We start from the raw sequence: 24,095 nt of genomic DNA on the forward strand, positions 1-24,095 counted from the left end.
AATGTTGGAGAAGGGCAGCTTGTTGTTCCCGGCTACCACCCAGCTAGCTTAGACCCAAAATAATCACCACAGAAAACCTCATTAATTAAATCACTGCGTGGTTCATTAGCTCTAACTTCTTACTGGTTAATTCTTATCTTAATTTAATCCATTTCTATTAATCTGTATATTGCCACGTGGCTATGGCCTACTGGGTAAAGTTCCCAGCATCTGTCTTTGGCAGCTCCATGGTTTCTCTCTGAGTCCGCCCGTCTTTCTCCCCGCATATTTCCTAGCTCTCCCTCCTAGTTCTGTTCTTTGCTGCCATAGGCTCAAAGCAGTTCTTTATTCATTAACCAATAAAAACAACACATAAACAGAAGGACCTCCAGCACCAATAAAGCTTCAATATAATCAGTCTTCTTCTTGGAAAAAAAGAGAAGATGGGCTGGCAAAATGGCCATGTCCCCACGATGATGTAACTTCCCCTAGCCTCTTTATCAATATATAGCTTTTATTTGTGAGGTCATTTGATTTCCAATGATTTCTACTAGTCAGAATATGGTAGTGGAGGTTGTTCTGCTCTACCACCCTGAGACTGTGTGTCCCTGCTTCTAAGGCTTACAGCTGCCTCATCAACACATACAATGCTGAATGAGCTGAACCTTGGGTTTAGCTGCATATTATAATCTTCTGCTGGCTCATTGGGGTGTGTCACCTAGACAGTTAACCTAAACTATTATGAAAGAACGGAACTGGAAGTGACCTTGCAAAGCATGGAATCCACCCATTCCCACTTTATATAACTTCAAAACAACCATATTAACTTGGGTAGAATAAGAATATATTTTTATACCAATATTGGATTATAAAATGGATAAGGAAGCCAAACTGAAAAACAGGGATGGGGAACATGGTCGAAAGGTTGCTATAGTTTTCTGAAAAATCAGGACTGGGAAACAGAAGGTCTAATGTTTAGCTCTGGATTTCTCCAAGTTACTTTTGGGTGTTGTTGGGGTTTCTGTCCTGTCCAGTTCCTGCAATCGTTAAGTCCCAAAGAAATCACACAGAGGTCTACATCATCTATAAACTGATTGGCCCATTTACTTAGGCTCCTGATTAACTTTTATAATTTATATTAGCCCATTATTCTTGTCTATGTTAGTCATGTGGCTTGGTACCTTATTCAACGAGGCAGTCACATCTTGCTTCTTCTGTGGCTGAATCAGGACTACAGAGGAATGGGCTTCCTTCTTCCCAGAATTCTCCTGTTCTCCTTGACCCACCTCCACTTCCTGTCTGGTTGTCCTGCCTATACTTCCTGCCTAGGTACTGGCAATCAGCATTTATTTAAAATATAATTGACAGAATACAGACCATTATCCCATACCATTTGGGGGTTTTAAGAAGTTAGATATAATGTTTATTGTTTCATTATGTCCCTCTATAATAAATGTTGCTTTCTGCTAGTTCATCTCTTACAGGATTTATTTCCTGGTGGTTTTATTTTGCCAATTAAGTGCAGTTTAGGGCTAGTGCAGCAGTTAGTTAGCATATGCAGGGACCTATATCCAATCCCCGGCGCCACAAATCTACAACACTGCAAAAGTTCTTTGTGTATATATTCTAGAGTTCTTTGTTTCTCGGGGAGGAAAAGGAGGTGGGCAAGGATAAAAGTCGCTTATATCAGATGGTGACCTCACAGAATTTTAGATTCATAAGGCACTGCTCAGATCTAACTCAACTCATTTTACAGCTGAGGAAATCAACACCTAGAGAGGCAGTATGTTGTGTCTTCCACCTAACACACCACAGAGGGAAGACTCGATCTCAGGTCTCCTGACATGTAGGACTCCTCAAGGGAAAGCTGTGGTAACCCTGAGCTCTGAACTTGAATGTCCTTTCTAGAGAAGCTATATTTCTGTTCCTATGGTAATAAGATAGCACATTCAAGATTTTTTTTTTTTACAAGTGTACCCCCTACTTGAGCTAGTAGGGAAAAGAGTCATTGAGCTGATCTTTATGGTACTTCGAGACACTTTAGATAGATCCTGTCACATGCTTTATAAGTTCCTGATTGATTGCATGGAATTAAGTTATTGGGCAGAGAACCAGCTAATGGAAACACATCGATAAAATCATTTTTGAGGGACATTAAATGGAACTTAAAATAAAGCTGAAATGGTTTTATGGATTTTTCAGTCAAACTGTTTATGAACATTTATTGCCTGTAAATTATATTGTGTCAAAGGAAAGAATCAGCAGGTATCATTTTAATAGGCGCCTTTTTGAAATAATAAAACCAAGAATAATATATTATCCAAGGATGGGTAGAAGACAGGTTTGGGGATTTGTATCAATGATGATTATCTGGAAAAATAAGAACTGTGGAAATCAGACACCTAGTAGGATTTAAAAATAGGATTTTTAAAGGTGTTAATATCTCATCTCATTGCAGATATGAGTTGGTTTGGGAAGACATGTAACTGGACTGTAAGGCAAGCACCACCTGAGGATATGATCCTCGAAATTTGTTCAGACTCAGAGAAAGAGGGCTAAGCACAGAGCAGATGGGTCTGCTGGAAGATCTTCCAGAGCAGTCAATAAGAGCACTGGGTCTGAAACTGAGGCTGAACTTAAGTTCCCAACCTCAAGCTTGTGAGTGCTGTGACTACAGTACTGCTTCTGTGTCCCCAAGACACAGATTGCACATCCCTAAAATGTTCAGTCTTCTCACCATGAGGCATGCATAGACCACATCATGTGTAGTGATGTCTGAAGACTGGTACGTGAGTAGGATCTTCTTCTCTAAAATGACTTCCAAGATGAACTCAGATGCTCAGCCTCACATGACACATAACTCATCCACTGGACCATTTGTCAACCTATATTCTCTCTTTTCCAAGAAGAAAACTGAGCATTATGGGGAGTTATATGTCATGTTCAAGGTCCCTCAGCAAACTTATATCTTCCTCAAGAAATTCGGGTCTAAATGCATGGCCTTTGGTGTGCAGGACATGAGGGCCCCATGAACAGAACAACATAGAGGTTCTTAGATTGGATGATGAAAGGTGAAGAGGTATGGGAAGTCTTGCCTTTTCCTCCCTTCTGACAGAGATGCCCCTCTGGTGTTGGTTGGCCTGTCTTTCAGTAGATGTTGCATTCACCTGGGTTAACTAGTTAACTGCACATCCCTAATCAAAGCAAGTTAAAAGAGGAAGGTCCTACTGTGGCTTGCGTCAGAAGGTTCAGAGTGTGGTCATTCGGCTCTGTGTTTCTGTGGATGTGTAAGGCAGAGCATGGCAGTCAGGGATGGGAGCAGAAGATGGACACTTCATGGCAGGCAGGAAGTCGCAGGAAACAGAGACTCAAAAACCCCGTTAAGACAAGACATAGCCTCCAATGGCCTGTCCCCACTTCTGTTTTCTTCGGCTGGGAGCCCTTCCTTAACCTCCTAACACTTCCCAAAATACCAACAGCTAGGAACAAAACATTCAACACATAAGCTTGGGAGAGGCACTTGATATTCAATAATAGCCTAGCATGGACAGAGTAACGTGAGCTAAAGCCCTGGAGCTAAAGGTGGGTTGATAATCACATGTGCATGGGAGACTCTGCAGGTGCCCCTAGAGGTGTGGTTATGAGACCCATGTGAATTTTAGCTGCAGCCTTTAGCTAAGTGGTTTCTTGGTGTGGGAAGGGATTACAGTCCCTGACTGCCTTTGACTTTAAAGAAGTGGTTTATGTAGCCTTTACCATATTCCTTTAGTACAGTGGGTTTTTTTTTTATTTTATAGGTAGAGTTAAAATAATATTTTGAATTGTAATTTGGGACACTCTCTTAAAATATATAGTACCATGTAAGGAATCTTATGACAGGAAATGAGTTCTCCCAGAGGAATTGGAGCATCAATCAGAAGCCAGGCCAGCAGCAGCCCAAGGAAGCTGCACCTACTTACACAGATGCTATGGCAAGAGAAGAGATAGAATGATGTCTGCAAGACACATAAAAATGCTGGGTAGTATTGTTGGGTGCCAATAAATGCTGTAGTCATTTTATAAATGTGTGTTGAGTGCCTACTGTTTGCCTTTGGTTGTGTTGGGCAATGGGGATGTGGCAGAGGGAAAGACATTCTCCTAGTCAGGGAACCTCAGAGGTGTTTCTGGATCAGAGAACACTAGCCCTGAACTCTGTGGGTCAGAGTATACTGTCTTTTTCATACAGCATTATTGTGCAAAATATTGAGACACCTCATCCTGGTCACTTATTTCCCTCTTGGACTGGCTCAGAGGAATAACAGAGACAAAAGCCATGACCTTCAGATAAGTAGCTCGTCCTTGAACTTAGGAAAGTCAGGTGTACAATTAAAGTAGTGAATTTTGATTGTCGTTTCTGGCTAATGAAGAAGCCGACCCAGCGGAAGTTTGACTGGGGACAACGAAACTGGTCAGGTGTTTGAAAGTCATGGTACAAAGAAAATGCCACTCTTCAAGTTGGAGTGCCTAATGGGATGTAATGTAGCCTCTGTTGTACTGTGTATCCACAGTGCAGATTCCAGATAGCATATGAAGTGAGGGTATGGGTGTGCATAAAGGCAGGGAAAGCAACAAGTGTCAGAGCTGCTGTGAAGGCTGTCCATAGATAGGAACATTTGCCATACATATAAGCCAGACTAGTAAGGGTTACTTAAAAAAGACACAGTACTCCTTTTGCTTTTACAGAATTCCAGGTAGAGGAAAAGGAGATTCAACTGGAGTTTAAATAGACCAACAGTGTAACCTAACTAACTCCTTCCCTTACTGAGATATAGCGAAACTACAATTAGAAGGAACATTGCTATATCTCAGTACAAGAAATCTCTGTGCAGTGATTTAGTTTCTTCAGAACAGGGGATGAAAAGGGGTGTGCCCAGGGCTCACATAGCTGGAGCCACAGCACCATGTGACTTCTGTAGGGTTGTGTAATCCTTGGTAGTTTCACAGTTCCCAAGTCCCACATGCTTCTCCAAGTATCCCAGCAATGCTGGAGATCCAAAATATAGACCCATTGTGATACTTAATTTCTTTTGTCAATTTGATTGCTTAAAGAAGATTCTAGAGTGTTAGACACACTGGGATTTACCTACGAGGACTTTCCAGAAAGAATTAACTTGTGGGGAAAAATATGAGCCACACCATCCTGGGGGCTAGGGACTCAAATTAGATGAAAAAGGGAAAAGGAAAAGGCCACCTGAATGTTGGCATCCCCCTTGGCTCTGTCTCCTGAACTGAGCAGATATAAGCAAGCTCCTGCCATCACGCCTTCTCCATTGTAAGGAACCATACCCTCAAACCATGAGCCAAGCACATACAGTCTGTGGCCCGTGAGTCACATGTGCTCCAGGGCCAGCTATGAACATGGCCAAACACGTGTAGACTACATTGTGTGTGGTAACATCATGGCACAGTGTCAGATGTTGGATAGCCCTGTGAGCCAAAACTTTGGTCATAGCAAAGAGAGAAAATTCTTCAAAGACAAATTTAGTACATATTTAACAAAAGCTACATGATAGTCTAAAATCCAGTTTGTTCTACACTTATACAAAAATACAATGTAGAAATCTCCGGGGCAAAATTAATAATTTATGCATGACAAAACGTTGAACATTCTTGTGTAATTTGCATAACAATGTATAGATTTCATTATATGCAGACTTCAGTGTGTTCGAAATTATATGGAATCTTAAAAAGCAAGAATAATGTCAGTACTGCAGAGATGCTCAGTGCGTAAAATGCTTGTTAAGCAAACAATGGGCCCTGAGTTTGGATCTCCAGTACCTATGTACTGGAGTTTGGAAAGCCAAACTCGATGGTAAACATCTGTAACTTCAGCTTTGGGAGGTAGAGGCAGATGGCTCCTAGGACCTTGCTGGATAACCAGGCTGGCCACAACAACACTCTCCAAGTTCTGCGAGAGAACCTGTCTCAGGAAATAAGGTGGGAAGTAATTGAAGAAGACACCCAGTGTTCACTCTAGTTTCTACATGAGTGTGCATGTGTGAGCACACCTGTGCACACACACAAGCAAACACACAAGAGTATCTTTAGAGTGAGAAAGGTTTGAAATGAACCACACTTATGTTCCTAGCTCTGAATATGTCAAGTCAATACTTTGCTGTAGGAAATATGAACAAGTCCATATGATGGAATCGATAGGATTCACTCCAAATCAATACCTTCAAAGTATCTGCTCATCATCACGCTGTGCCTTCACTGGCTACCTGTAATGTGAGGTGAAGGCCCTATTTTCTGACTGTCCTTGCAACAGTCTGTTGTTGCTATCATAAGATTGAATATTTTCACAGTTGCTGCAAAAGTAAATAGACAAATTCATTTTTATGGACACATCATTATCCCAGGATGAAGCTAAAATGAGGTAATAATCGCAAACTTGGAGAATCTAGGCAGCATAAACATGCAAGAGGGGTCTAGGAAGTTGCACGTAAGTGCAAAATACTCCACTCTTTCTTACCAGCATCAAAGAAATACATCAAATCTGAAGCGCTTACCTTCTTCAAAGTACAGGATACCACCCCAGCTGTGTTTAATTGAAAAGCTAATATCCAGGGCAATTGCCCCTAATACTCTGTCGGTTAAGTGATTTGAAGTCACTTAGGGAGCATAAAAATCAGAGAGATGATCATGACGTTTTAGAGCTTGAAAGGTTCAGCTGATGTTGACGAGTGGAACAGACAGAGGCTGAGCCTCAAGCAGGAGCTGCATGCCTCAGTCGGGCTGGGGATCAATGTTAATAGCATAGAAATATGTACTTCAAGTCATCTCCCATAATGGTCCATTTGCATAACTTTTCAAGATCATAATGCGCAGCTTAATTTACAGAAAAAGCTGTAGCTTGACCCACGGCAAACACTGCCGTCTAATCCCATGTGACACACTTCGCACTGCATTGCAGGGAGAGGGCCGTGGAGGCTGCATTCAAAACCTCCAGTCAGGTGACCATTAATAATTTAAAGAGACAAGAATTAACCTTTCCCATTTCAAGGCATCTTTTCAAAGAAGTTTTCCTATTTGAGAAAGGCGCTATCAACTTGAGAGCGAGGAGGAGAAACACGGGAGGGGCTCGAGAAGGGGAAAGGAAAAGGAATAGAATGGAATTGTGTTTTAATTAAAATGTCTCTATTTGTTTTCTTTTGGAGATCAAGGGGGGCCGAGTTGCTGCCTAGCCTCACTCTGATGTAACAACAGGAGCTGTCCGTGGTTTTTACAGGGGTTGCTTGCAGGAACCGATTCTACCGTCCTGTCAGAAGCCCTGAGGCTAGTGTCAATGTACCCGCTCTCAGCTCTAACCCCCATGCTACAAACGCCCTGCGTGACCCCACATGCACAATGTCTATTTTGTCTTTTCTCTGTAGGAGCTGAAGGCACAGTCTTTCCCAAATCCATAGAAACACCTAACGTCAGAGCAGACCCCTTCAAGGAACTAAGGTAAGCTTCTGCTTTCGATTTGCATTGATCAGTGGCAGTGGCTGTTTCCTGGCTGTGGCTGGCCAAGGACTCAACTTGAATAATTTGGATGAAACTTGTTAACGGCGAGAGATTGGAGAATTACTGAAGACAGTGATTTTTTTTTTATCTTTTTGTCGTTGTTATTTTGAGTGCTTAAGGAATTGAAGGTCTGGTGTGAGAACTTTCAGGTCCGTAAGGTGACTGGTGATTAGATTTCTGGGTTGACGTTGTTTATTTATTGCTCATTTCTAGGTTGCTACAAAGGGATAGAGTTAGGAAGCGTATCACAACGGGTGTTTGATCACCTTACTTGATCAAGTTTAGTAAGACTTGAAGTCTTACTAAAAGAAATAGGCTTCTAAACCCAATTCAAATGTTTCCTATGTAACAGAATATCTAATACTTGACATACTATAGTGCTGGGACTGTGTGTTTAGATAGTCTTTGTGACACTGTTGCTCTTCAAATGTCCATAAGTGTGGGTCTTAGCAGGGGAGGCTCCTGAGATGCTGTGCAGCTGCTGCCAACCACATTTTATATATATATGTATGTATACAGACAAATGGACATAGAGATTTGTCCTAAAAACCATCCTAGGTCCTGACAGTCCCACAAGATAAACACATTCAAAATGCTATGTCGACACAAATACAACTCTAGTTTCCAAGGTTGGATTATAATCACCCAGAAGCTGGGAGAAGGCTGGCTTTCTTTGTGTTTGACAAGGCTTTGACCTGACATCAATGGTAAATCACAAGAAGACAGACAAGGCTAGCTACTTCACAATAGACATCAACTATAATCGGACGCATCTGCATAGCATACACTGTATCTACTCTTTCAGAATGCAGACTCGAGACCCATGCCACGCTTTGCAGAAGTGGCCACAGCCACAGGGGAGCCTGTATTCCCTTAACAGAAACACATTCTCAGCCGTGACAAATATAGCACTTCGTGCCCAAAACCCTGGCATGGCTTCAAAATGTATACTCCCTAAGGATAAAGGGAAATAGATTGAGAGAATAGAGAAAAATTTTAGGGAATGAAAACTCCCCTCCACACCACCACCAAAAAGAATCCCAAGTAGATAGAGCTGCAGGTTATAAACCAGCTGTTCTCCCTGCATGCATGTATGTGTATTCATGTTTATACATGTTTGATGAAGTCAGTACATGCACCAGAATCTGCACTTCCACAATTGGTGCAGCAAGTCTCACAAGAGCCAAGGCAGAGAATCAACTCACTAGTGTCTTGACGGATGAATGGATAAAGAGAATGTGGCCGATGCGGAATGGCTCTGAATTTTGACTCAGAAACTGCATCAGGGAGAAAGGCTGTCTCTGGAGTTGTTGGGAGAACCATTCAGGACTCCGGGTTTAGATAGCCTGAATCAGGGTCCTGAGAAAGGCATGGGAAGTCTGAGCTTAGCTGTGCCATTGACTGTTGAGAAGGTAAGGAAAGAATATGTAAACTGAACTGCAAAGCCCGTAAAGTTAGAGTCCAGCTGCCGAGTGATGGACATCCTGAGGCTCAGAGTACAAAGGCATTGCCGTGTGGTTCCTGTGTTGCGGACGCTTCATGTGAAAGGTTCCCATTTCAGGAAGCAGTTGACAGTTGGAGTCATGCCTGGGCCTATGTCCTAATGGCTCCCTGACTCCATTTTGTAGCATCCTATCAAAATGACTTTTATAATAATTATTCTTTTTCTCAACACAAAAGCTGTAAAAAAGGACGGTGGCCACAGTGTGACAGCAGGGATGAACTCAAAGACACTGAATGACCTAAGCCAGACACACAAAGACAATAGTGTGTGATCTCATTCATATGCTAAGCCCAAAATAAGTAGATAGTATGGTATAGGGAAGGATGGCGGTCATTATAAGAAGATGAACACTGGAGACTGGAAAAGCTTAGATACTGAGTACCAAATGCACAGTATACATGTTACACTGAAATCTGTTCTAATGTTATACCGTGCAGTCCGGGACTAGAACTCATAGCCCATCAAATATCTGTACAGAAGCAGCAAAGATGAGTTCAAAGATTAACAACACAAAGAGTGACCCCTTTAAGGAGACAACAAAGGCTAATTACATTTATTTAATCATTATTATATGGAATCAAATTAGCATCTTTCTCCTCATAAACATATAATTAAAATAAAACCATAGCAAAAGGGTATTTTTTAGTACATCAGTCCAGGCTGGAGAACTAGTTTGTGAAAAGCAGAGGACAATTTTTGTTCATAATTTGCTGAGGATAAGCTTCAGTCTGCTCAAAACCAAAGAGAAGCTCTGGAACTTGTATAGAATGTGGACTCTCTAAAGTTGCTGAGGAAATGAGAGTGTATTGCGGTCACATAAGATTATTGGCAGTGTCCATAGATGATCAAAGTAATGTTTTCTGATAGGAATTACCTTCATTTCATGTTGTTGATTAGAAAAAAAATACTCCAGCCAAAGGCAATTTGTGGTGGGAAGAATTTGTTTGGCTTACGCTTTGAAGGCACAGTCCATCACTGAAGACGTCAGGGTAGGAACCAGAACAAGGAATTATTTCAGAAAGCACAGAAGCATGTTTTTTTGCTGGTTTGACCTCTAGCTCACTTACTTATGCTTAGCTAGCTTTTGTATATAAACCAGGACCACTTGCATGGGGAATGGCGTCACCCACAGTGGGCTAGATCCTGCTACTACAATTAACAATCAAAGCAATCCGTCATAGGCATGTCCACAGACCAGCCTGATTTAGATAGTATCTTAACAGAGGTGTCTCCTCTAAGATGACCCTAGGCTGTGTCAAATTGACACTTAAACCTGACTAAGACAGGCATCATAAAAATATTTCCATATGTTTTTCTGACACTGTTCTTTTGTTTGCCTTTTTGTTCAAATCATGGTAGCCTGAGTTCAGTTGAAATAAAAAATATCATACTTCAGCCTTTTCTTCTTTCTAGATTTATTTTCTCAATGGCATTGTCTTAGGGTTTCTCTTGTGGCAAGGAAATGCCATGACCAAAAATCAAGTTGCGGAGGAAATGTCTTATTTGTCTTACATTTCTGCCGTGTTGATCATCATGGCAGGAAGTCAGGTCAAGAACTCAAACAGGGCAGGGTTCTGGAGGCAGGAACCTATGCAGAAGCTACGGAGGGGTGCTGCTCCTGACTTCCTCAGCCTGCTTTCTTATAGAACCCAGGACTACCAGCCCAGGGATGGTACTACCCTCTAGTCCCTCCCCCATTGATCACTAACTGAGAAAATGCTCCACAGCTGGATCCCATGGCGGCATTTCCTCAAATGAGACTCCCTCCTCCCTGATGACTCTAGCTTGGGTCAAGTTGACACAAAATCAGTCAGCATAGGCATCTTGTAACATGAGCAGCCTGTTGGCACTGAAACATAACCTTTTCATCTACGAAGTTTATACACCATAGCAAGGCAGTCAGATTACAATATATGTATATGCTTGTGTATAAATATATACATATTAACATACACACACACACACACACACACACCTTAGGATAGTTTAGGTTTGTGACTTTGTGTTGAGCCCCATCCCTGGCTATCTTCAGTTGTGAGCTGCAGGGTGGATATACCTGTTAGAGAAATTGAAAAGATAGCCAACTGTGCTTCACAGACTAACTTGGATTAGACGGTCTGTATGTTTTGCATCTTCCATTTATTGAACAGCTTTTATTTCTTTTACTCTTTGCTGCTAATTAATGCTAACTTTGCCTGTGGAGCCAAAGGATAAGGAACTTGAAACCCATGTCCTCTGACCTCTGCCACCTTCATGCCACTGTATCTTTGAACTCAAGGAAGCCGAGTACTTTAAATGAGACTCCTGGATTTGCGTCAGCAAGTAGAGGACCACAAACTGTTCTGGTGCTGATGCAACAGAATGGAAATGTCTAAGTACTGTGGGTCAGGAACCCGCTAACCTCATTCCGTGGCCTTGAGGCAAATATGGAGCCCTGCCATCTACAGACATCCAACTCTCTTTTGGTTTTAGATATCTCTTTCTTTTCTATTATTCTAACTTCTTGTTTTAACATAATTTTAAATTTAAGCAGGAGTTACAAAGTGTGTACGGATGATCCCTCTGCTTGCTGTTGTCGGGTGTCCACATCTGACAGGCCTATGGTATCATGTTCGCTATTGAGATTTGCTGCAGGAGATGCAGTCATCTGTCTCATTGATCAAGAATGGTATTAAAAGAGCTCTGTAGACAGGAGCTGGTTGAGAAGTAAATGAATAGATCTTCAAAGTTCTCTGTGCAGCTAAACTGGAATGTGTTTAGAGTGGGCATTCTTTTAATGGAATATACAGATTTTCTCAGTAATTATTATTAATGGGAAGCAAGTTGAGTCAGATGAAGATAGAAAACTTGAACCTGGGCTTTCTTTAAAATCAACAACTTAAATATCCACAGCACTCCTTCACCCAGATGCTCAAACATCAGGAAATTGCCCCCCCCGTCTCTGAGTGCTTTTTCACTGGATCACTCCCCTGTCCTTGCTCTCGGCTGCCAGCAGAGTTTGGGTTCTTTGGTTTATTTGCTTGCTTGCTTACTTGTTCACAAAAAACAGTGTTGAGACTTCTGGCATTCCTTCCTTAGGTGCTCCCAGTAAAAGAGAAATAGCTTCCTCCTTGCAGAGTTTTGGTTTATTGCTTTGCTCTTCCTTGACTATGGTCCCTGCTTTGCAGTTTTCACCGAAAATGTTTGTCTATAATCCCTGAGTTGAGCTCAAATCCACAACAGAGGGCTCCTTCTCACTATACCAATAAGGGCTACAATAACAGTCTGGGTAAGGAGGGTCATGTATGTTGACGTCACCTGTCAGGGTAATTCTGAAACAGTGATAGTTTTCCAGATTAGAAACTATCTGTCCTCAAAACTACTTTAAGTACTGAACCTGTCCCTTGCAATAAGAGGGACTCACCTGGAATAGTAATTGGATTGTAATAAATTGACAACTCGGGGTGTGAATACGTTCAATGCTCCCTTGTTCGGGTTCTTCTGATCTCAAGCTGCTCAGGATCTGAAGTGGGCAAAGGGCCCCTCAGCTTTGCATATGTATTTTCTCGGAGAACAGAGGCCGCCTTTGAGAGTTCACACTACTCTGCATCCTCACTGTGACTGTGAAGCCTCCTTAGAGGATTCCTATCCTTGGAGGATCAAGAATGAGAATCTGAAATCAGAAAGACCAGGAATGAAAAAGTGAAAGGTGGAGAAAGGCTGTGTGTGCTATGATATTTAAAGAACTTTAACTAGCTCCCTAAGAACCAAAAAGCCAAATAAACTTAAAAAAAAAAAAAAACTTCACATATTATTTCTAATCTAGACAAAACAAGGAGGGTAACCTGAAGATCAGAGACCTTTTACAAAGTTATTGTTGGATACTTAGTTACTAAGGAGGCATGTACTAAGCATTTGGAAGGCAGCTGTGGATAAAACGACCACTAAAATAAGTTTTCTGTTAAGGAGGGAATGCAACAGAAATAAAACCCAAAATACAGTGTAACATGATATTTACTAGGACAGAAATCTAAAGCAAACTGGTAGACACACAAAAAAATAATAGCATCTACCTAGGAACATTAGGTAAGTTTGCCCACAGCAAATGAGATTCTGGTTGAGATATGTTAAAAAAGAAAGAAAGAAAGAAAAAAAGATTGGCTCAGATTTAGGATTGAAAGGAATGGACGTCTCTAGCCACTTATTTTAAGGAGTAAATATCCCAACCGATCTCTGTGACTCTCCACAGCATTTCAGGGCATTTATTAAAATGTGATTTTTTTCCTTTTCATGGTTATGTTGTTTAATAAATTGTGGAAGTGATTTCAAATATGATTGCAAAAGATTTGAGAGACAATTGATTAGGGTGCTAAAGGAATCACATCTCATGGTTTGGGATAAAAAATAATCTCGTGCATGTTGTACAACAACTGAGAAATGATATTACTTTTAGTTTTGGGAGTTTTCTTTCTTCAAATATTACCAACATTCCGTGAATAGGACAGAAACCTTATATACATCTTGTACTCCCAACATATCCTGGAAGAGTTGATAGGTGACATGTGAGTGTGTGTGTGTGTATACTTGTTTTGTTTAATCTAAAACAGGAAAGCTAAACTCCTTTGGGAATGTGTAAGATTTAGAATATGTGTATTTAATAGGGAAACAAGAATTCAACCAGGCTCACTTAGGTTGACAAAAATAAATTATTTTACTTTCTGGTGTCTGTGCTTTACTAAATTTAGATTGCCTTCCGGTGCTTTATAAACCTAAGGTACCAAGATAGTTTGACATAGCCTCAGGGCTCAATTAACTACAGGGTGGGTATTAACCCTCCTTAAAGTCACCGTACAAAACTATCAGATAATGATTTTTAGAACTGGAAAGGAGGGAGAAGAGGAGAGAGGCATATAATGAGCCTCTTGCCTGAGGATGTGTAGTGTATAGAACAATACCACAGAATGTCATTAGGTATAAAACCCTTAAGTTTTTTTTTTTAAATATTTTATAGGCATCTTCCACAAATCACATCCTCCCTTTCTTTTCCTCCATCCCCAGCATCCCACAAACTTAGCCTGAGGTCCTTCGGTTTTGCATATGTGATATTCAGAACCATTTGGCTGTATAATATGATTTAAATGAGAAATTTAAAAAATTTACAAATAGATGTCTGGAAGGATCCGAGACCATTACAAAGTATTGGTTAGCTACTTACCAAAGAGTCATGGAGTAAAGACTCAGACTGTAGAGTCAGAATTACACATTAATGACGTCAACATTGGTCTACAGCTTGGGCTTTCCGGGTGTCCTGAAGTTGTTTTGAGTGTGGCCCCCGTGCTCATGCACATGACAAATGCTGGCATAGCTCTTAAGCTCTCAAACTTAGGTAACTAGAATGCAGAAAAGCTCAGGAAATACAAGCCGAGAAACTGTTGGCTTTAGAGGTGGGAGGAGAGGCAGTTCTGTACAGAACTGACAGCTCAGACTGGCATTACCAAAGCTGAACATTTTTTTTCTACCAATAAAAGTTTCTATCAAATGATGAAGGCCAATAATTTTTCAATTAAAGAAAAAAAAACAAGAAATGCAACCAATCACTGTATCTGGGGTAAATACTAACATCACAGATAAATGGTTACGCCACCCCCCCCCATTGATTGCTAAGGACATCTCCTAAGTCAGGCAAAGCTATTGTGTTGCTTTCATTTTCCCACTTTGCTGGTTTTCATGAGGAGACAAACAAATGGAACAAAGGAAGAGTGATGCTTCCATAATCAAGGTTGCTCCATCCTCACTCTTGACCTATACCAATCAGCAGCTCTTTAAAAGCTGTGCTAGAAGCCAGGTGTGATGGTGGATGTCTGTCATCACAGCGCTTGGGAGGCAGAGGCAGGAAGTTCACAGCAATTTTGAGGTCAACCAGGTCTATTTAGTGAGTTAAGCTAGCTAGGGCTACATAGAAGACCCTGTCTCCAAAATAATATTGCAGAGGATGCCAAGGGGTTTGTTCCTTATGTTATGAGGTCACAGCATAAGGAAGGTCTCACTTGGAAAGGAATTGAAAGCCTGTCTCTCCTTCCGCCTTGTCAGCTGTAGGAAGAAGACAATAAATGTCACAAAAGCTAGGATTAAAATAAACGACAACACCTCAGTGACGGAGAACATAGATAGTTAGAAACAGTCAGTGGACCCTGGTACTACACACCTTTAATTTCAGCACTTGGGAAACAGAGGCAGGTTGATCTCTGTGAGTTGAGGGGCAGCCTGTTCTACTATCAAGTTGCAGGCCAGCCAGGGATCCAGCCAGGGATAGCAAGATCCTGCCTTTTAAGGAAAGGAAATAGGAAAAGAAGGAAAGTTAACTGTAAAGCGCCATTGCCCTTTCTGGGACTGTGGGAGGAAGCCATAGTGCAAAGGCCTCCCTGTGTGTCATGTGGCTAGGGAAGAAATGCTATGAATCTCTATGGAAGAGGAAGATGGTTTTAGAAGGGCCCACAAGACCCTCCCAACACCCCACTTTTTCTTCTGGTACTGCAGATCAACCCAGAGTCTCATGTACACTAGGCAAGCATCCTACCATTGAGTTGCATCCAACTGAGTCCTGCCTGGGAACACAGGTGATAACTGATGATGGAGGTGGGCAGGCTTCCGGGAAGATTCCTTGGAGTGAGACTGATTGGTTAGCTTTCTAATCATCATGGCATGTTACCTGATAATAACTAAAAGAAGGAATATTTATTTTCTCATCATTTCTACCCATTGTGGCAGAGAGGGAATGGTGAAGAGAAGCAGTTAATGCCATGGTGGTGAGGAAACAGGGGAAGAAAATTCAGCAATTGACCAGGGCAACCTTTAGTCCAACAGATGCACCTTACAGTTATCCACCTCCTCTCTCTTGGCCACATCTCCTACTTTTCACTCCCTTTCAATACCATCATCATACTGTGACTTCGTCAAAGAATTAATCCAATGATTAGGTCGGAACTCTGCAGATTCAGGTACTTTCCAAGAGGCCAACAACTGGTTTCTAAGTCTGGAATCCACAAAGCAATGGGAGACATTTCATACTTAAATCACAATATAGACTGAGGCACCAACTAGACAGTCCGGCATGGAGATAATCAACAGAATTCAGCACGCACTGCTGCCCATCCCTGACTCTCACCAGAACTGTAACATGAGGGCCGGCTTGTTGGGGTATCTGTCCTGCCCAGTACCCCACAGCCGGCAAGCCCCAAAGAAAAATCAACCACACAGAGATCTCTATAAGTTATAAGCTGATTGGCCCATTAGGTCAGGCTTCTTGTTAACTCTTATAACTCATGTTACCTCATTATCCTTATCTACATTAGCCACATGGCTCCATATCTTTCTCAGCTGGGCAAGTTACATGCTGCCTCTTCGGTGGTCTGCGCAGGAGTGACGGAGGGAGCTTCCTGTGTCCCAGAATACTCCCAGTCTCTTTGCTCCACCCCTACTTCCTGTCTGGCTTTCCCGCCTATACTGCCTGCCTGGCCAATCAGCGTTTTATTAATATATGATTGACAGAATACAGACAATTCTCCCACACCACCAGAACTGCACATCCTAGAATCTGAAATTGCTCTGTTTGTCTTACCAGGGAGCCCCACAAATCTTTTCCTGTCTCTAATATTCCAAAGAGGGAAAGGAAATGTGAAAAACTGATTATTTAAGGAAAAGCTTTTAGTTTGTGCTCATAGAAAGGTTACCAGGCTAGATGCCATTTGACTCTCTCCCAACAATTCATAAGGATAAAAGTCTGAGACAAAAATTAACCAGACAAGAACAGTGAGGCAATGCCATTTGCTTTTGTCGAATGAATTGGCTTGTCAGTTGACCAGTTTTCCATGGGGAATGGCTTGCAGATCCCAATGTCTTTTAGCTGATGCAGGCAAGATATAATGGCTATGAATCTTTCTTTCTGAACTTTGTGGGAACCATGGAAATAATCAAAGGGGGAAAAATCTGTCAGAACCCACCCTTATAACCCTTGTCATAAGCAATATTCATCCCCTTAGCAAGGGATGAATCCAAATATAATGCTCTTCTCCCGCTAAGTGGTTTGGGTATTTTAATCTTTCAAACTAAACCAGATGTAGGAGGGAATGCCTTGACAAGAAAAGCATCTATCAAACCTCTCTCAAAGTCATTACTGGACATCCCTCCGGCTTCTGCGATAGCTAGAGCCATTGATGGCACACTTGAAAAATGCCACTTTTAGCTGTCACGGTAGGCCTGTTTCCATCTCAACATAAAAGGGGCATTGAAATGGCATCACCACCAGCATCCCTGACAAGTGGCTTTCGTCAAAAATTAAAAATTATGTATTTTAGATTAATATTAGGGATTAAGAACTGAAAGAGCACTCTAAGGAAAGCCATCATAGGAGGGTATAAAATTGCACTTTTATCCTAATTGTCTAATGGCGTAGCAACTTAAAGCATTGGTACCTTTGTCTTTGAGAGCAGAAAACATAAACTCAGGCCACCTTCTGCCTCCAAAGAAAGTGCAGCAACTCTGTTATTGTTTTTGTCTTGATTAAAATGTCAGCTGCTGTCATTTATTATGTAAAGTATGTAGAATATATTGTTCTGTTATTCTTAAAAAACACACAATTGCCTCTGACTCCTGTTTTTCCCTCCTCTGTAGATGGCCCTGCTGGGTATATAGACAGAAAATCTTGCTTAATTACAGCCTTCATGGTCTTGGCTTGAAGCCAGGCTTGTTTGATTCCAGTTAAGACCTTTTCAAAACGAAGAGTAATGGGAGGTTAGCTGAACACGATGACAAGAGATTTGAGATGAATAATTCAGTTGAGAATCAGAAATGAATTAAACACAAACCAGCCAGTCAATCATTTTTTTTCTTCCTGTGCACTCTTCTTAATCCAGTATTGTCTGTGGTTTGTTAGAATACAGTGTGCTATAAGTGAGAGTAAGACAGGAAGAGCTCAGGGAGTCCTGGATAGGCTCTTCTCATTTTCTGGCCAAGGTCATTCACCACGATGTTGGATCAAAGATCACTGCGTCATCTACTGTTTGTCTATAAGTCTCAGTGCTGCGATGATGAAGCTTCAAAACATAGTTCTCAGGAGCTGGAGAGATGGTTCAGTTATTAGGAACACTTGCTACTCTTCCAGAGAACCCGGAGTTCAGCTGACCACCTATGTTCAATGGCTCACAACCTCCTACAACTCTAGCTTCAGGTAAATGGATACATGTGCATACGCACGCACGCGCACACACACACAAACATTAAAAATCTCTCACAACCTCACCATAGAGCATTTGGTTATGGTCCACTTTTCTTCCCCGTCTTCTGGCATTCTCTTATGGTGCGAGAGAATTGTCTGTATTCTGTCAATCATATTTTAAATAAATGCTGATTGGCCAGGCAGGAAGTATAGGTGGAGAAACCAGACAGGAAGTACAGGTGGAGCAAAGAGAATGGGAGTATTCTGGGAAGCAGGAAGCTCCCTTTGCCATTCATACCCAAATAACTGAAGAAGCAACATGTGAGCTGACAGCTGACAAAGGTACTGAGCCACATGGCTAACACAGACAAGAATTATGGGTTACTGTAAGATGTAAGAATTAGTTAATAAGAAGACTGAGCTAATGGTCCAGTCAGTTTTATAATCTTATGGAGTCCTGTGTGTGATTTTCTTTGGGGCTTCCCGACTGTGGGGTACTGGGCGGGACAGAAACCCCAACTAGCCAGCCTCCTTATTACACTCTTATTTTCATTCTTCTCATTGCCTGCCTATACTTTCCATCCCATTCCCTGATCTTTTGGATCCCGCTTTCATAGTAAAATTTTCAGAAATCTTCATTCTAGAATGTTGCCTTTTTATTACATCCTATATAAATTACATAGATGTACTATCTCTTTTCTTTTGAGCCTATCAATTATAAAAATGATAGTTCCTTTCAAGTTATTTAAATTGAGGTCTGCAGAGACCCAGAGCCAGACATTAAGTGGAGGGAGAGTCTGAATTGGAGGTCTCCATCAAATCCTTCCCCTCAGGGCTCAGAGAATCCTGAGGAAGAGGAGGCAGAAAGACTTTAAGAGGCAGAGGGGATGGAGGACACCAGGAGAACAATGCCCTCTGAATCAACTAAACAGGGAACATATGAGCTCACTGAGACTGAAGCAGTAAGGACTGGGCCTACCTGGGTCTACATCAAGTCCTCTGTGTCTACAGTGTAGCTATTAGCTTAGTATTTTTATGGGACTCCTAACTGTGAGGAGTGGGTCTCTGACCCTTTTGCCTGTTTTTGGGATTCTTTTCCGTCTCTTGGGCTGTCATGTTCAACATATGAGAGTTTTTGTTTCATCTTATTATTTTTTATTTTGTCATGTTTTGCTGTTATCTCTTAGAAGCCCGTTCTTTGCTAATGAGAGGCAGAAAAGGAGTGGATCTGGCGGGGATGGGAGGTAGGAAGGAACTGGGAGGAGTGGAGGGAGGGAAAATCGTAATCGGGATGTATTGTATGAGAAAGGAATCAATTTCCAAATTTAAAAAGTTTAAAAAATAAATTGAGGTCTGACTTTCTGATCAGAGGTTTATGAAATGGTTGGTGATTCATCCACCACACGAGTTTAAGAACGATCACACCATGGATCTCTTTGATGGGGCTGGAGAGATAACTGGCCATTTAAGAGTGGGTATTGCTTTGACAGTTGATTTGAAGTCTGTTCCCAGCACCCAAGTCCAATGACTCATTGCCTTCCATAAACCCTGCACTTCGAGTATCTTAGGAAGTGTCCACAAGCATGGGTACATACATATCCACACAGAGACACACATGTATACACAATCAAAAGTAAACATTTTTAAATAATCTATTTTATGTGCATGAAGAACTAGTTGAGTGTTGGGCTCTGCGATATGAAGATTCTGGAATTTCTTGACATCTACTGTCAAAATTTGTATGTTTTCCCTCTTGGACTGGTCAGTTTCCCTAGAGTGATATCTAACCCATTTCTTGGGACAACTGTGCTGGTCAGTATATTTGGAGCCACGGGAAACTGTGAGGTTTTGCTCTATAATATGTAGGTTTATTCAGTGTTTGTTACCGTCAGCTGTCCTGGTATGACAAAGGCCAGAGTAAGGGTGACTTGGCCCCAAGGTAAAGAGCAAAGAAACAGTCCTGGAGGGTGACAGCTTCCTGTGGCCTGCTCTGTTGATCACCTGATTGTAGCCATACCAGATATCCCTGTATCAACGAGGGGGCTGTTCCTTGCCACTCCTGGGCCAGCCAAGATTGTGACGTTTAGATTGCCGTGTGGCTCACTTCTTATTAGACCCACAGACTTAGCTATGAGCATTTTGATCTATTCTAATGAAGTTATTATGTGTTGGGTTTCGTCTCAATTCCAACTTCTGGTTGACATTTTCTTTTCCACTTTTACCCCCCCTTTTGTGGGTTTGGGACTTGAAAGACCATTTATGGTCACTGCATTGTCGTTTTCTGAGGGAGGCAACTACATACAGCCCATTTTTCAGTCAGAAGTTCACTGGCTCTGTAGGCTTCCGCCATACTGCCCTTTTTCCTCAGTCTCTAGAAGGACTTAGAGCCTTCACGATGTCATTCTCTTGATTTAAAACTCTCACCCTTTTCTCCTGGATAACTCCACTCACTTTTCAGCTCTGAACTTCCTTGGCCATTTTGCCTAACATAGGCCCCCATGATGGTCTTCCTCTTCCAAATGCACACTACCCCTAAACTTTCATTTTCTAGTTGATCGACTAAGATATTTTCTACTTTGCCTGTTGCTCATAAAGGGGTTTGGATACATGAATACTGGACACAAGTCCACTTCCCTCAAAAGCAGGTGCTCAGTCAGCAAGCAGGCCAGTAACTGACTCCTACACATTGATAAAGAAGGAACAATATCAGGGTCTCCCTGGTATATTCAGCACTGTCAAAGCATGTAGTAGCCACACATTTTCTTCCTTCTTTTCATAATAAGCCCCCTTCCAAAAGTTGTTATTTTATAGTCCCCATTTGTTCCAAGGCAATCTTAAAACTTCATGCACTTTTTATGTCCGTAGGTTGTATAACAGGCACATCCCAGAGAAGCACATCACCTACAGCGCTTATTTGCTTTCTAGGCCACCGATATAATTTATAAAGGAATCCCATCTCCATTTCCCCACTTACATCATTCATTGCTGTTTCTCGTTTGCATAGGAAAAGAACTCCTCAGTTCTTTCAGACTTCCGTTTCCAGACACACAGCCAACCCTACTAATGTTTCCTTGTCTGACTTCAGAGCTCAGCTACAGGCTTTCTAGACTAACAAAGGACCGAGGAATTCGGAGGCTCTCGCAATCCAAAAACTGTACCCCTAACCTTGAGTGGGAAATAGATGCTAATAAATTCAGGGTCTTAAAAAAAATGTGAATTATAGTCATTTCACACTTGGTGGCAGCTTCATGCTGAAGTAATAGCTTAAAAGTTATTTATGATGCTTGTCCCTTCTTTAAGTGCAGATGACATTCCTCAGATAGAGTTCTGCGATGACATCTGAGGAACAGAGCTGAGACAGTAATTAGTTATTCCTGATGGAGAGTATTGACAGTGTACTGATTAAAGCAAAGGGTTGATGCCCTTCCTAACGCGATGCCTCTGTCTATTAGCTTCTGCTGCTCTCTCTGGTCCTCGGGAAAGCTCCCGGGGAAATGATGGAAATGCCCTCCAGCCTCTGCATGCAGATATAGACGGAAAACGTGCGTGATAAGTGAGGTGGAAACAGAGAGCAGAAGGCTCTGGGCTGCTTCTGATTGCTACATCCCCACAAATGGCTCCGCGTCACGTAGAGGAGTATTTGTGAGACACACAGCTCTAATGGACGTGGTCCAATCAGAGCACTCAGGAAGCTGTTGTACAGTATGCTTCCCACTTCAGCAGCACGCCCAAAGGATGGAAGTCAGGAGAGGACGACATACAGAGGACTTTGCCCTCTGTCACGTTCTCCAGGAGCACAGCCAGGGTCTAACTAAAGAAGGGTAGAACACAGTCAGGCCTCTCTGTACGTGGTATTCTCACAAGAGTGTTTGCTCATTGTGCTAATGACCTAGAGTTCTCAGAAGTGAGGGGTGGAGCCAACAGCTACAGCCCAGTAGAAGAGAGTGATCTGTCATTGGCTGAAGTGCTGGGGTACCTCCCTTGCCAGTCCTTGATGAGGGTCACTCAAGACAAGGTCACTGTCCTCCCAGGACTGCTGAAGAGGTGTGAGGAGGGGAGGGAGGGGAAAAGGCAGTCAGAATGTAATATATGAGAAAAGAATAAATAAACTTTAAAAAAGTTTGAAATGGGTCAGACTCGGACGGAGGAGATATTTTAACTAAATGGCTTCTGCATCTGCTCCAAGTGCGAAGGTTCTAAATCTTAGGGTTCTAACTACTGCTCAAGGCATTTTCTAGGACCGCTTCGAGAATTTGAATTCCTTAAAGAAAAAGTCTGTCATTGGATGGTTGAGACCAGAATCTTTAATAAGTGTTGATTCCTCTCTGTTTCTTATGGTGTGACTATTTGGAGAACAGTTCATACTCACATAATGGTTTGTAATTTTAAAGTATTTTCACAAATATCTCTTTCAAAAACAAACAAACAAACAAAAATGTCACGCTGGAGTCATTGATTTCATTCCTGTATAGATGAGGAAGTAGATTGATTAATTTGAAACACTTCCTTTCAGGCATAATGAAAAGGCCTCTGACAACATCTGGCTGTAGTAGGTATTATGTCTTTGTTTCATTTTGAGAGAGGATCTCCATATGTAGCTCAAGCTTCCACTGACCTTGAGATCATCCAGCCCCAGCCTTCTGAATTTTGGGTCCTAAGATAACATGCATGATCTGTCATGTCTAGAAATGTTTCTGTCATGCTGGAAAATGAACCCAGTGCCTCATTATGTTAGGCAACTGTTCCACCACCCAGCTGGGGAACACTTCCCTAGCCCTGCTCAGTGATATTTGAAGGTATCAGGAAGTGGGTCAAATGTCATCTCTGGTAGCAGCATATGAGGTTAGAGGGTTGGGCAGTTTTGTGCCCTACTCGCCTGTGACTTTAACAGAGTTTTAATTTCCTTATTTGTGAAAATTGTAGAAAGGGGACAAGAAGAAGATCCAAACTCGGAAGGAATTTATGAGATTTCAGTGACATGATTACAAGTGTGTGTGTGTGTGTGTGTGTGTGTGTGTGTGTGTGTGTGTCTATGCATATGTTATTACCTGGGACGTCAAGCATGATAGGTATTCATTTCAGAGATCTTGTTAACATAAGACATCATTACTCATCCTTGAAAATGGTAGGGGAACCTGGAAATTTGCCTGCAGCATTTATATGCCTTTGGAATAATAGCCAGTCACGGGTTAACAGCCTGTTTTGTACAAGTAAAGGTAATAGGACATTAAAAAACAAATGTGAGTTGAATAATGTGCCAGGTTGGTCCCAAAATCAAAAGTGAACTCTGGCCCCACTGAAAGTTTCTTACAGGAAAGGCATTCATTTCATAGCTGAAGGCAGGATAAAAACCACATCCTTTCCCTTGGAGAAGCAATTTGAGAAACACAGCTCTCCACAGACAAAATGAAGTGCTAAGCATTGTGATTATAAACCCAAAGATTAGTTTTATAAGCGTTGATACTGCAGAGAACTTTTGATCATTTCTCTGAGTTTAGTCACTGTATAGTGAGGAGTGGGGAAGTCATGGGATTTAAAAGTGGGGAGAGAAGGTATGGCGTGACATCCCTGCAATTCCAGTAATAGGCTGAGACAGAAGAATTGAAACGTCAAGGCCAGCCTTGACTATAGAGTAAGACCCTGTTGAAAAAATAAATTCACACATACAAAGACACATGCACCTATGTAGAATACATGCGTTACTATGTGCATGAAAAATGGAAACAAACGGCCTGTCAGAATGTGTTAGAAGTCTGCCAGCCTTAAAGTGACTAAATACCGTCCTTCCTGACACCTGGAGTCATACACAAGAAGGTTGTGGGGATCGAAATTCAGCTCCCCGAAGGACAATAAGAGTCAGAAAATCCCAGGAAC

General features: G+C 41.8%; 1 protein-coding gene across 4 annotated transcripts in view; it reads left to right on the plus strand.

The window, feature by feature from the left end:
• Sgcd (sarcoglycan delta) overlaps positions 1-24,095 on the plus strand; it is a 544,863-nt gene that overhangs the window by 430,343 nt on the left and 90,425 nt on the right. For all 4 annotated transcript variants that reach the window (XM_087910697.1, XM_087910695.1, XM_048435922.3 and 1 more), the window contains one exon: positions 7,392-7,464. In XM_087910697.1, the coding sequence (XP_087766823.1) occupies positions 7,392-7,464 (73 nt within the window). The remainder of the gene's footprint in view (positions 1-7,391; positions 7,465-24,095) is intronic.

This window comes from Myodes glareolus, chromosome 9, assembly GCF_982192425.1.
Source record: "Myodes glareolus chromosome 9, mMyoGla1.1, whole genome shotgun sequence".
NCBI classification, from domain to species: domain Eukaryota; kingdom Metazoa; phylum Chordata; class Mammalia; order Rodentia; family Cricetidae; genus Myodes; species Myodes glareolus.